This window comes from Medicago sativa, chromosome 4 (genome assembly GCF_051527215.1).
Source record: "Medicago sativa cultivar Bolivia chromosome 4, Bolivia_mono, whole genome shotgun sequence".
NCBI lineage: Eukaryota > Viridiplantae > Streptophyta > Magnoliopsida > Fabales > Fabaceae > Medicago > Medicago sativa.
In genome coordinates, this window is record NC_140752.1 from 49,996,800 (window position 1) to 50,010,699 (window position 13,900).

General features: G+C 39.5%; 1 protein-coding gene and 1 non-coding gene across 2 annotated transcripts; one reads left to right on the plus strand and one right to left on the minus strand.

Annotated features, from left to right (window-relative positions):
* Positions 1 to 503: 503 nt before the first annotated feature.
* Positions 504 to 610, minus strand: LOC146929589 (small nucleolar RNA R71). The gene has a single exon (XR_015009125.1). It is a non-coding gene; the product is annotated as a small nucleolar RNA R71 (small nucleolar RNA).
* A 2,325-nt stretch (positions 611 to 2,935) lies between these two features.
* Positions 2,936 to 4,222, plus strand: LOC146929590 (uncharacterized). The gene is made up of 3 exons (XM_085707364.1): positions 2,936 to 3,054; positions 3,442 to 3,835; positions 3,920 to 4,222. Exons 1-3 carry the CDS (start codon positions 2,936 to 2,938, stop codon positions 4,220 to 4,222), a joined length of 816 nt encoding a protein of 271 aa, XP_085563490.1.
* The last annotated feature ends 9,678 nt before the right edge of the window (positions 4,223 to 13,900 follow it).

Consider the following 13,900-nt stretch of genomic DNA (forward strand, 5'->3'; position numbering starts at 1 on the left):
TCTTTTTGATTAGAAATTTTTTTTCTTTTTCTTTGTTTTCTTCTACTTCTTCTCTCTGTTACCGTTAACTCGTTGAATTCATTCCCGAGATGAAAAGGTTTTTACATAAAAGAAAGAGAGACGCACAAAATAATATCGCCATGGCTGATCGCACTATCAAAGAGTATGCAACGCTGTCTATGGCTGAGCCACAAGCTATTATTGTGTACCCAACGATTGAGGGTGGCAACTTTGAAATCAAGCCTGCCCTACTTAACTTGGTGCAGCAAAATCAGTTTTCGAGATCCCCCGCCGAGGATCCCAATCTTCACATCACTATTTTTCTAAGGATTAGCGGAACCATAAAAGAGAACCAAGAAGCCGTAAGACTTCATCTCTTTCCCTTTTCCTTAAGGGATAGAGCTAGCGCTTGGTTCCATTCACTTGAAGTCGGTTCCATTACTTCATGGGATCAAACGAGGCAAGCATTCCTTGCCCGGTTCTTTCCCCCTTCTAAAACTCCTAAACTAAGGGACCAAATCACACGGTTTAATCAAAAAGATGGGGAGTCTCTTTATGATGTGTGGGAGCGTTTCAAGGAAATGCTTAGACTTTGTCCCCACGATGGTCTAGAGAAGTGGCTCATAGTGCACACTTTTTATAATGTCTTGTCTTATACCACTAAGATGTCTGTTGATGCAGCTGCATGTGGAGCTCTAATGAACAAGAATTACACGGTTGCATATGCCTTGATTGAAGACATGACTCAAAATCACTACAAATGGACCGATGAGAGAGCCACCACCAATTCTTCACCCTCCAAAAGGGAGGCAGGTATGTACGAAGTCTCTAACTATGATCATCTTACTACTAAGATTGATGCACTAACTCAAAAATTTGAAAAACTAAATGTTAGTGCCATCACTTCTACTTCTGCATCTCCTTCTTGTGAAATCTATGGTACATCTAGTCATATTGGTGTTGATTGCCAACTAGGTAGTGCTATTAATGGTGTTGAGCAAATGAACTATTCTCAATACAACCAAAGGATGAGGCAAAACCAAAACTTTTATAAAAAATCCTCAAAATCCCTATGGACAAGTAGCACCACCTGGCTATGCAATCAATTAGAGAGTCGCTCAGAAATCAAATTTGTAAATTTTAATAGAGAATACTATTGCAAATCAATCTAAACAGCTACAAGAACTCAAAAACCAAATCGGATTTCTGACTGATTCTCTTTCCAAACTCAATACCAAAGTTGATTCTATTGCTACTCATTCTAAAATGCTTGAAACCCAAATCTCCCAAGTGGCCCAACAAGTGGCCACCCTTTCTCAAACACCAGGGGTTTTTCCTGGTTAAACTGAAGCCAATCCCAAAGCCCAGCTTAATGCTATTTCTTTTGGGGGTAGTAAGTTAGGAGAAACTATTGCTAAGGTTAAAAACATTGAGAAAGAAAGTTCAAGCTTTTATGTGATAAAACGGTGATAGAAAATGAGAAATCGCTTGATGAGACCAAAGCTCCTTCCCCTTTAAAACTTGCTAATCTCAACTTGGAGGGTAAATTTAATAAATTTGTTAACATACTTAAGAAAATTTGCATTAAAATTCCCTTTGCGGAAGCTTTATCTCGGATGCCTCTATATGCTAAGTTTTTAAAGAAAATATTTTCAAAGAAAAAGACTATAGAGCATCATGAGACAATAGCTTTGGCTCGGGAAAGTAGTGCAATCATTCGGAAGACACCCCCTAAGATTAGAGATCCAGGCAGTTTTGCCATACCTTGTATGATTGGGAGTGAGACCATTGACAAAGCCTTGTGCTACTTAGGGGCAACTGTTAGTTTGTTGCCTTTGTCCCTCTTTAAAAGGATGGGGATAGGAGAGTTGAAACCTACCGAGTTGGTCTTGAAGTTAGTTGATCGTTCTACTATAAATTTAGCTGGTTTTGTTGAAGACATACCTGTTAAGATAGAAGGGATATACATCCTGGATGATTTTGTGGTAGTTGACATTGAAGAGGACGATGACGTCCCTATAATCCTAGGTAGACCTTTCCTCGCGACTGTGGGAGCTCTTGTTGATGTTAAAAATGGTAGGATTGTCTTTCAAGTGAGTGATAAAATGGTAGGATTTGAGTTGGAAAATGTTATGAAAGGTCCCGCTCTTTACTCTTGTTGCATGCTTAAAGATCATGAAGTGAAATAACGCTTCATGGCGTCATCTACACAATATGATCTCTTTGATCCATTCTAAGGACACTTTCTAATCGTCAAGCTAATGACTCTAAAAGAGCGCTTCGTGGGAGGCAACCCACGCATTTATCTGCTTTTATTTTGTCTGTTTTTTGTTGTTGTTTTAAGTGTTTTGTAGGTAATTGTCTGAGTACGATTCAAAAAAAAAGATGAAAAATTTTGAAGCCCCAAGTCCAGAAGGTTGGCACCGCCCGTGCTCACATTGGCACGGACGTGCCAGATAAACCAAGCCAAACCAACAAAAAACTCCAGAAGGTTGGCACAGTCCGTGCCCCAAGTTGGCACGGCCGTGCCCGATCTCTTGCACCCTATAACCACAATTTTTTTATCTTCAACCCTCATTCTCAAACACAAACATCTCTCATCCTTCAAACTTCTCTCTAAAACCTCCATAACAAACAACCTTCAAACCTTCATATCTCCGTCAAATCTTCACCAAATCAATCAAATTCTTCCCTAAATCAATTCCAAACAACATTCTAAACAAAACCCAACAATCAAAAACAACTTTCATCCACCCAAACCCATAATTCACCAAATCCTTATTCCCCTTAACCTAACCTAAAAACCACAAATTCATACCCAATCTCCACACCTAAACTCATAAACCTTACTCTAACATTAACCCCAAACCTAAACCAACCTTTTCCACCAAAACTCTTTCCAAACCCTAACCTTCATCAAACCCACACAAGGTCAATGGCTTCAAGGAGAAGTGGCAAAGAACCAGCAAGATCTTCAGGAGGACCTCCACCAAAGAGGCAAGCACAAGAAAAGAATCATGGCATCAAGTTCAAGGACAACAAGCAAAGGGATAGGTATAAAATTCTAATCTCCAAACCCTTGCATCCTTCTAGATATCCTGATTCTCATAGTTTGAATATGCTAGGCATCAGAGATATTGTTTATAGGTTGCTAGGAAACTTAAGCTGGATTGAGATGTTGAGACCTATGAGAGGTTATGAGAATTTCACCTATGAGTTTCTAAGTTCTATTGTTTTCATTACGGATAGGTTTAATTTTGATAACCCTAACCATAGAGTTGTTTTCCCGCTAATGAATATTGATTATGATATGTCTTTTCATCACTTTTGTGATGCATTAGGCTTTGCAAACGAGGGGTATATCCATGATTCTTGGGATCAAAGTTTAAAGCCGGTTGACTATTAACCCGCTGTCTTTTGGGAACGTATCACCGGCCTTAGGCAATTTGTCACAAGAGCCAACAAAGCTAGTAACATTCACAACCCTGTGCTTAGGTACCATCAGAGGGTTATGGCTTGCACTATTTGGGGTAGAACTGAGTTAGGGAAAACTAGGACAGATGAGCTTTTCATGTTGTGGGCAATGCTTTATAATCACCCCGTGAACAATTGTTTCTACTTGCTTGATTATCTTGCCGATGTAGGTAATAGGCCTGCCGGAAAGGGAGAGATAGTGGTGGGTGGAATCATCACATACATAGCTAGGCAATTTGGAGTGGGTGAAGATGAAAGGATAAATCCGATTGAGGGAAACAATAGGCTGAACATAGACACCCTCATTGCTATGAACTTCATAAAACATCATCCACCCATGCAATATTCACTCAAACTCAATGTGCCTATTTTGTTACTACTTCATAACCCATCCTAGACTAACACCGAGGTGGAAGAAAATTTGTTGTATGTTGATGATGACCAGGTACATGAAAAGCAGAATCTAGATGAAGGAGAAGGTGCTCACTTGCACCATGATGTGGAAGAATTTGCTAACTTGCACCATGATGGAGGGCACCATGACCAAGAAGCCGATGAGCTAAATGATAATGAAAGATGGGCATGGATGCAAGCTGAGGTTGAGAGGATAAGCACCGAGCAACAAAGGCAAGGTATTGAATTATCGGGGCTATGGAATGATGTCCAAAGGGGCAACCGCTTGACACAAGAGAACAATGAAATGCTCCGACGAATGATGCAACACCTTCATCTCCATGGTCCTCCTTAAGGACCTCAATGAAAAGTTGTGAGCTTTCCTCTTCCTCTCTTCACTTATCTTCCACTTTCTCTTATCTCTTCTCTCTTTCTCCTACTCTTTCTTCTAATCCTTCTTCTTCTTCTCATTCTTCTTCATCTTCTTCTTCTTCTTCTTCTTCTTCTTCTTCTTCTTCTTCTTCTTCTTCTTCTTCTTCTTCTTCTTCTTCTTCTTCTTCTTCTTCTTCTTCTTCTTCTTCTTCTTCTTCTTCTTCTTCTTCTTCTTCTTCTTCTTCTTCTTCTTCTTCTTCTTCTTCTTCTTCTTCTTCTTCTTCTCTTCTTCTTCTTCTCTTCTTCTTCTTCTTCTTCTTCTTCTTCTTCTTCTTCTTCTTCTTCTTCTTCTTCTTCTTCTTCTTCTTCTTCTTCTTCTTCTTCTTCTTCTTCTTCTTCTTCTTCTTCTTCTTCTTCTTCTTCTTCTTCTTCTTCTTCTTCTTCTTCTTCTTCTTCTTCTTCTTCTTCTTCTTCTTCTTCTTCTTCTTCTTCTTCTTCTTCTTCTTCTTCTTCTTCTTCTTCTTCTTCTTCTTCTTCTTCTTCTTCTTCTTCTTCTTCTTCTTCTTCTTCTTCTTCTTCTTCTTCTTCTTCTTCTTCTTCTTCTTCTTCTTCTTCTTCTTCTTCTTCTTCTTCTTCTTCTTCTTCTTCTTCTTCTTCTTCTTCTTCTTCTTCTTCTTCTTCTTCTTCTTCTTCTTCTTCTTCTTCTTCTTCTTCTTCTTCTTCTTCTTCTTCTTCTTCTTCTTCTTCTTCTTCTTCTTCTTCTTCTTCTTCTTCTTCTTCTTCTTCTTCTTCTTCTTCTTCTTCTTCTTCTTCTTCTTCTTCTTCTTCTTCTTCTTCTTCTTCTTCTTCTTCTTCTTCTTCTTCTTCTTCTTCTTCTTCTTCTTCTTCTTCTTCTTCTTCTTCTTCTTCTTCTTCTTCTTCTTCTTCTTCTTCTTCTTCTTCTCTATTCTTTTATTTTGAATCATTGAGCACAATGCTTCTCCTATGTAGGAGCCTAATAGTAAGTGTTGATTCGTAGTGTTTCCAAACTCCCTTGAACTCTATTCTTTTGTTTTGTTTTTATAGCGAAAGGCATGATTAAGTAGCTTGTTTTTACTGGAAATTATGGCATAAAATTTTTTGTCAAGCCTCTTCTAAAAGGTTTGCTTTTGTACATAAAAAAGTAATCTCTTGTGTTTTTAGTGTTCTTGCTATACCCACATCATGTTTTGTGGTGATAATTTCCAATGAGAAAAGCACTCATTGCAATCTTTTGAGTAAGTGTATGAGTAGGTATTTTAAGGAACACGTTCTAAATTTAATGGTAACTTAGACCTTAAAAGTCTTCGTAGCAGCAGTATAAGTATGTGTGGAAATAATGTGCTATATTATAATGTTAAACCAAAATAGGGCGGGAGAATGGCACCAACATGTGGAGGAAAGGACACCCCCTCTCGACTTCCTAATGGTGACTCCCTAATCGAACTTATGTTCTAAATCCCTCAAAAGAGGAAATAATTCATTAAAGCATGGAGGAAAGGACACTCCCCTCACTGACTTCCTACGCGGAGATGATTAAAAATTTGCAACACTACTTAGGTGATCAAGGAATCTAGGAGGAAAGGATACTCCTTCGCGACTTCCTATGAGAAAACCGTAGCCCCTAGAAATTCAGAGATGCCCTCTCAAGTGCTTAAATTGTTAATTTAATTTTAACTAATTCCCATCTCTCTTATACGAAATGAAGAAAGGACTTTTCTCGATTACTTTAGTGTTAAGATTAGAACATGTTCCTCATAATATTTGTCTTATACAAAGAGTAAGAAAAGGGTTGGACTGCACACACACACTCACTAGAGACTTGTTGTTTGGCCAATAGGTTCCCTAAGGAATACTTGAAGTTGTGATTAGTGTGCATTTAAAATAAAACCTTAAGGGAGACATGAGTTTTCAATTGTATTGCCATATGTTACACTTTTTTTGTTGCTATCGGCCATGTCTATGCCTTTTGCTTCGAGACAAGCAAAGATTCAAGTGTGGGGGAGTTTGATGAGTCAATAATTACTTAGTTTTAGCATAATATTTGGTTTCGTTTTAATTAGATTTGAGTTTATTTTACTTTAATATTGTTTCCTTTTTGAGGTATTTTATCCAATTGCATATTATTATATTTCGGGGAATAAATATTTGATGGATTGAGTCTGGGAGCAAAAGAAAGGAGTCTCTGAGCCGATTTGGAGCAAAAACACGAAGACTGGACAAAATATACTCTAATTCAGAAGCTTGGCACGGCCCGTGCTAAGGCTTGGCACGGCCGTGCCACCTCCTGTGGATGGCCTTTTGCCGTTTTCGTTTAGGATTTGCTTACTCTATTTCGTTTTAATCAAAAGCCTTGTCGTCAGTGGAACATTCTATTGATGTAATTGCTTAGAATTTAAGTCGAATGTATCCTATAAATAGAGTAGCTAGCCATCATTAAAACAAATCATCTTTATTTCCTTGAAATTCAATAAGTAATAATTGTCTTTCTCAATAAAGTTCTTCTTTTATTTCTTTATTTTCATATTTACTTCTTATGCTTTCTATGTGTACGATGAACATGAGTGAGTAAACTTTCTGTCTTGGGATTGTTGGATAAGTCTAATGACATAATCCTAATCGAACCAAGCTTTAACCCTAATTTCATGTAACCTTAATTTCTAATCTAAATTCACCGTTTTAACATGAATTAACAATTATCAAACTGTGGAAACAAAAGTGGAGGGTTTGATAATTGTTAATCCATCATCCCAAATATCAATTCATAATGCGAATGCGGAGCTTTGATATTGGAACAAGTGAAGGACAAGAATTGCAAAGGCAAATAAATAGTCTTTGCAATTCTTGAGACATGGGTAAGCCTTTAAATCCTTATAAGCTTCTTTACTAATCAAATCAACGAGAATAGGTTTGGTTGCTAGAGGTAAACTCTCACCGGACTTGGCCTGAAAGGTGAGGGGCTAAAGGGAAACCGGTCTTTAGAAATTAGGTATAAAACATGAAGTTATAAGTTAAGATTTTGCTTGTGAAGGACTTGTTATTATGATGAACCAATAATCAAGGCTCCTTTTATTATTATAATTACTTTCAATCAACTGAAACTCTCAACTTTACAACTTGCTTCTCTTCTAATCATTCTCTAAAGGTTAATTGAATCAAACAAATCCCTTATTGGACAATACTCTCTTTTATTACTACTTCGATGTACCGTGCACTTCAGGTTTATCCTATCAGTTCACTTAAGCGAATGCCTGGTTCGCTTAAGCGAACAAGTTCCAAGCCAATTATGATGGTTCGCTTACGCGTTCGCTTAAGCGACCGGGGGCCATAGTTCTCCGTTGTGAAGAAATATTACAAGTTTCAACCCTTTTCACCCCAAAATCCCAATTTTGATCATTCCAAACTTCAAAACTCAATCCAAAAGATGTTTATCTGCCATATACATTTCAAAACACTTAAACATGCATAAGTTTTGAGATTACAACTTCAATTCAACAAAAAATCATCAATTCACCAAAACTCTCACAACTTTCAACAACAATAAATCTCATCACTATCTCACCAAATCATGATACCCAATGCATCACTTCATCAACAACTCATCTAACAACAACAACAACATCATCTAATCATGAAATCATCTACAATCTAACAACCACAACATGATTCTTCATCAATTTCACACAAAACTCATCATGTTCATATATACCCATTTTAACATACAAAATCAACAACAACAACACAATTATCATTCAATTCATACATAATCATATCATCACAATTACACGAATTTCTACAACCAAATTCATAAATCAACCACTTATTCTATTAAGCACTTAAGCAAAAGATTAGGAAATAAGCTACAACTATTAATTATGATTGAATTCTAACCCCTACCTTAATTCTCCACAAACTCAAGCTAAGGCTTCACTTTAGCTCCAATCCCGAATCCTCTACCTTCCTCTAGCTCTCTCTAGCTTTCCTCTTCAAACCCTTATCTTCTCTTGCTTTTTCTTATCTCTACCTCTTCTCAAAATGTAAAATGATATGAAACCCTATTTTCTCTAAAGACTAGAGTTTATATAGGCTCTACATAATTGGGCTCAACTCACAATGCCTTAATGGGCCTAACCCATTTACTAATATAATTCAAAATGTTTCTATCCACTTAACGGTAAAATATAATAATAACATACACTTACCGGTTATAAAATAATTCACTACAACCCCTAGTACTTATAAAAATAATAATGTTCTCATTATGCACTAAAAATAACCCTCATCAAAATTACTAAATTACCCCTACTCACAAAATGACCAAAATACCCCGAGTCAAAAATGACTAAAATACCTGCCTAACACCGAATTCTACAACTCCCGACCAAAAATACACACAGAGGCAATCAATCACATAAGAACACATATAAACACATATAAAAACAATTAAATTAAATCTAGCAAAAAATCAATAAGCATAAAGGCAGCCACCACCGTGAAGAAAACATGACCAGACTTCGGGCATTCTTTGCTAAAGCATCAAGAACTCCGATTCCCTCTCTAAGACATGCTCACAAGAAATTTTGAATGCTTTTGCGTAATTTTAAACAATTGCTTCACCTTGCTCTCATTTGCCAAGGGACCCTAAACATTCTGCTGTAAAGGCATTAACCACTCTAGTAGAGCCGGGCCTACGTATACGGGTTAGCCGCATCTCCATAGCTTTCTCAATTGCAAGAAGGCAAGGAAGAAACTCAAATTTCCGTAGTCGTGGCATAACCAATGTTGCTAGATATCGTTAATTCAAGAAAGGCATGACTTTTCAACTTTAACAATGCCAATAGCACCACAAGGTTGAGACCCTATAGATGAGCCATCACAATTGAATTTAATCATATCGTTGGTCAAAGTTCAAAGGTAACTTCTCTTGTCTGACAGAGACTTAGTTTTAAGACGGATGTTGAACAAGCTTTAGCAACTTTATAATCATGCATATCGAATTTCCTTTGGTCAAAACCCGATTGTAACTTAGCTTAACCCCGCTAATATACCGTTGGAAAAGGGGATGCCATGGAGAGATGTTTGTTCTGAAACATCTCTAATTTCCATCTGTCCAAATTGTCCAAGATAGTACGGATGATGGCAAAATTCATGACTTGTTGCACCACTACTTCCTCTACTTTAACTCCCATAATCATATTCATGCGCCTAGTTTGGTCTAAAGTGATATCATGACTGCAAAGCCAGCTCCATAAAGCAGAAGTCACCTCACATACAAAAAAGATATGATTGGATGAATCAGCCTATTTCCCGCAAAAGCAACATATTGAAACAATTATGCACCATTAGGTCGTTACAACTCTCCCCATTAAAAAGAATTTCGCCCTCGAAAATTATCTCGACGGAAACAACTCCGGATACGAAACCTTCATCCTATTCTCCGATTCCCAAGTGGCACTCTTACCAACCTCTGGGTCCAACCCAAATCACTCAACTACTAAATTATATCTTACTTCCAAATCATCCACTTGAATCACATGAGACGCATCATACACATACTTCACAACCGAGACACATGAAACACATCGTGAAGATTCGATTAAAGATGGCAGTAACGCAATTTGATACGTTACAACCCCAACCTCCTCAACAACCTCAAACGGTCCAACAAACTGGAGAGTCAACTTCCTCACACTTCAAAGCACGACCAACACCTAAGCATGTGGATTCACTCTCAAAAACATATGATCACCTACTCCGAAACCAATGTCCTTCCTCCTCTTATCATGGTAACTCTTCGCCTACCTGAGACGCTCTCATCTTCTCTTGAATCATCTTAACCTTTTCGTAGTTCTTGCACAACCTCCGGTCCTAACAAAGCACTTTCACTCGACTCATACCAACACACAAGCAGTCATTCCACACCTCCGACCATACAAAGCCTCAAATGGTGCCATTCCGATACTAGAATGAAAAACTCGTTGTTGTATGTAAACCTGACCAATCGAGAACATTCGACCTTAACCGACACCTTGCTCCAACACACAAGCCTCAACAAATATTCCAAACTCGAATAGTCCTCTCCGTTCGAATTCATCGCCTCCGGGGATGATAAGCAGAACTCAACCTCAACTTAGTCCCCAAAGCAAACTCTGCAAGCTCTCCCAAAACTTAGAGCAACTTCGGTTCCCGATCCGACACAATACTAGAAGGAATACCATGCAATCTAACAATCCGCTTCAATGTAGATCTCAGCCAACTTCGTCGTCACAAACATACCGGTCTTGATAGGAACAAAATGTGCCGACTTCGTCAACCGATCAAATCACCACTCCAAATCGAATCAAAAAATCTCGCCGCCCTCAACGCTCTCGACGGCAAACTATTGGGGAGATACTATCCCACTTCCACTCTAGCACAAACATCATTTACATCAAACCCGACGGTTTCGATGTTCAATCTCGGTACTTATGACAAACCAAACAAGCATACACAAACTCTCGCAATCTCCTTCTTCATTCCAGCCCACCAAAACAAATTCTCTTCAAATCCCCGATACATCTTAGTCGCCATGGATGAATACTTAGACTACTCCCGTGACCTTCTTCCAAAAATCCGTCTCTTAAGCTCAAGAACATCACACAAACACGATCACGAAACATCAAAACACCGTTCTCACCCAATCTAAAGTCTCCACCCCTACCTTGGTTAACCAACACCACACGATCTACAAGTTCCAAATCTTCCTTCAGCCCCATTCCCGATCTCTTCCAAAATATTACTCGTCAGCTTCAACATTCCCAACTTCCCTGTCAATTCACTAACCAAACTCTAATCGAAATCGCTCAATCAACTCTAACTCTTTAACCATCAAAGTACATATGCAACGACTTCCAACTCAAAACATCCGCCACCACATTCGCCTTTCCAGATGATAACTCACCAAAATCGAAATCCTTAAGATACTCCAAACATCTTCCCTTCCATATTCAATTCCTTCGATCAAACAGTACTTCAAACTCTTATGGTCACCGAACACTTCTGAAACTTAGAACCATACGTATAATGCCTCCTAATCTTCAACACATACACAACGACCGCTAATTCCAAATCATGAGTCGGATAATTCTTCATGCACCTTCAACTGCCCTCACGCATAAGCCACAACCCGACGATTCCCGCACACGCACACCACCAAGACCCATCTAAAGCATCACCATACACAACAAACGATTCCTTTGGATTCGACAAAATCAACACTAAATGGCCGAAGTCAACCTCTCTTCAACTCTTGGAAACTCTTCTCACACTTAGCATCCCAAACATAAGCTTGTCCTTTCCGAGTCAACTACGCCAATGGAACGCCAACTTGAGAATCCCTCAATAAACCTCCGATTATAACCTGCCAATCCAAGAAAGCTTCTAACTTCAAAAACGTACTTAGGTGACTCTAATCGCAACACCGCATCAACCTTCGACGGACGACGACAAAACCACCTTCGTAAATCACATGACCAAGGAAACTCACTTCCCGCAACCAAAACTCACACTTTGACAAGTTAGCAAACAACTCATTCTCCTTCAAGACACCCAACACAATCCTCAAATGCTCGATACGCCTTTTATTCCCGACTTTGAATACACCAAAATATCATCTATAAACACCACCAATAAACGGTCCGTAAAAGGATGAAATATCCTATTCATATATTCCATGAAGACAATTCGGGGCATTAGATACTCCAAATGGCATCACGTATCACTCATAGTGTCCATACCTTGTTCGCAACGCATTTTTGGATATATCTTCCGCCTTTAATCGACCCGATGATATCCTAATCTCAAATCAATCTTGTTGAACACTTCCGCACCAACTAACCGATCCATCAAATCATCTATCCGAAACGGATACCGATTCTTAATCGTCACCTTGTTCAACCGCCGATAATCCACACAACCTCAAGCTTCCATCCTTCTCTCCTTAACCAACAACATGAGCACCCCATGGAGAAACACTCGGCCCGATAAATTGCTTCTCGAGCAACTCTTCCAATTGCCGCTTCAATTCACCCTAACTCGATGCAGACATCCGATACGACACAATCGAAATAGGATCAGTTCCCGGTACCAAATCAATTGCAAACTCAACTTCCTCTGCAAATTGCAATGTCGTCTCGAAAAACTTTATGGAAAACTCTACATTTACCGGCAAATCACCACCTTCTCACTAATTTTCTTCAAGGATGCAAACATCATGAATACACTAGCTTCACCGTCCAAAGACTTCTTCACTTGCTCCGCGGTCAAGAACTTCTCACCCATCTCGCCCACGGCGAGAAAATGCTATACCAGTCAAACACTAATGTTAACACCAAAAAGTCAACATCCAGTCCATACGAAAAAATCACGTCCATATGCTTCAACGGAAGACACACAAGGTCCAACTCAAAATCAACGTTACCAAAATTAACAGACAATTTAGCACACACTAAGGAAGTACTCACCGAATTCACTAGCCGGGATGTCAATGACCATCCTCGCGACAACGGCGTCAAAACCAAGTTCAAACGCTCAACACAACAACCGAGATAAAGAATGAGTAGCACTAGTATCAATAATTGCAATCAAAGGAGTACTATTGGCTAAAACACATACCTCGGATGAGATTATCCCGGATGCTCCACCTCTCCGCATTCAATGCAAACACCTTCCGCCGCCTTCTTCGGATTGGTACACTTAGTACTGAGATGACCCTTTTCACCACAATTGAAACAAGTAATATCCATCTTGCACTCAAAACCTTCAGACCTGCTTTCCCACACTTGTAGCAACTCTCTCCCTTCTTGCAATCACTAGGGCATGACCCAAGATTCCACACGGTGGAGGCACCCTCACCCGCAACATTCGACTTAGAGCCTCCACCAAACTCTTTCTTCTTCCCTTGTCCTTGGCAGTGACTTCCCAGATCCATGGCCTTTCCTTTCCTCATTCACGCCCTTATACTGGTTCACCTGACCCTTCCTATGACTACTCAACATACGACACTCAGGCACCAGTATCAAAGTCTCGGACTTCCCGAATACCCATGGCATCGATAGATATCCGGCCTCAATCCACTTTCTAAACCTCACACTTAGAAACCATCACATCCTCAACATTGATGTCAACGTAACCTCGAAAGCTCGAATTCTAGCCGCATACTCGCCACTCAACGATTCTCTCGTTTCAAGTTCAAGAATTCCACTTCCTTCTTGGTCCTCAAATCCTCGTGAAAATACTTCCTCAAAAACTCACTCTTTGAACCTAGCCCAAGTCACAACTTCTCCACTAGCCTCAAGCCTTCCCTTAGCATCGTCCACCAATACTCGCCCTCCTCGCTTACGTGAGTAGCCAATTCGAACTTCCAATCCTCACTAGTCACCAGCAGCACGAAAAGAACGCTTCCATGACTTGCACCCATGTTCGAGCTCCTTTCGCGGGTCATACCTACCCTTGAACGTTGGCGGACTGCTTCGCAAGAAACGATCGAGCCACTCGCTGCTCGCCTTCTAAGAAGACTCGACACCAACCGCCGCCTACTCGTTAGCCCGAGCCAACACTCGGGCCATCGAAGCTAAAGCATGTGCAATTGCCTCATCATCTCTAC

Coding starts and splice junctions, on each gene's coding strand:
- LOC146929590 (XM_085707364.1), top strand. CDS start 2,936: ATGGCTTCAAGGAGAAGTGGCAAAGAACCAGCAAGATCTTCAGGAGGA. Junction 3,055..3,441: donor GACAACAAGCAAAGGGATAG/GTATAAAATTCT, acceptor CACCGGCCTTAG/GCAATTTGTCACAAGAGCCA. Junction 3,836..3,919: donor AATATTCACTCAAACTCAAT/GTGCCTATTTTG, acceptor GATGATGACCAG/GTACATGAAAAGCAGAATCT.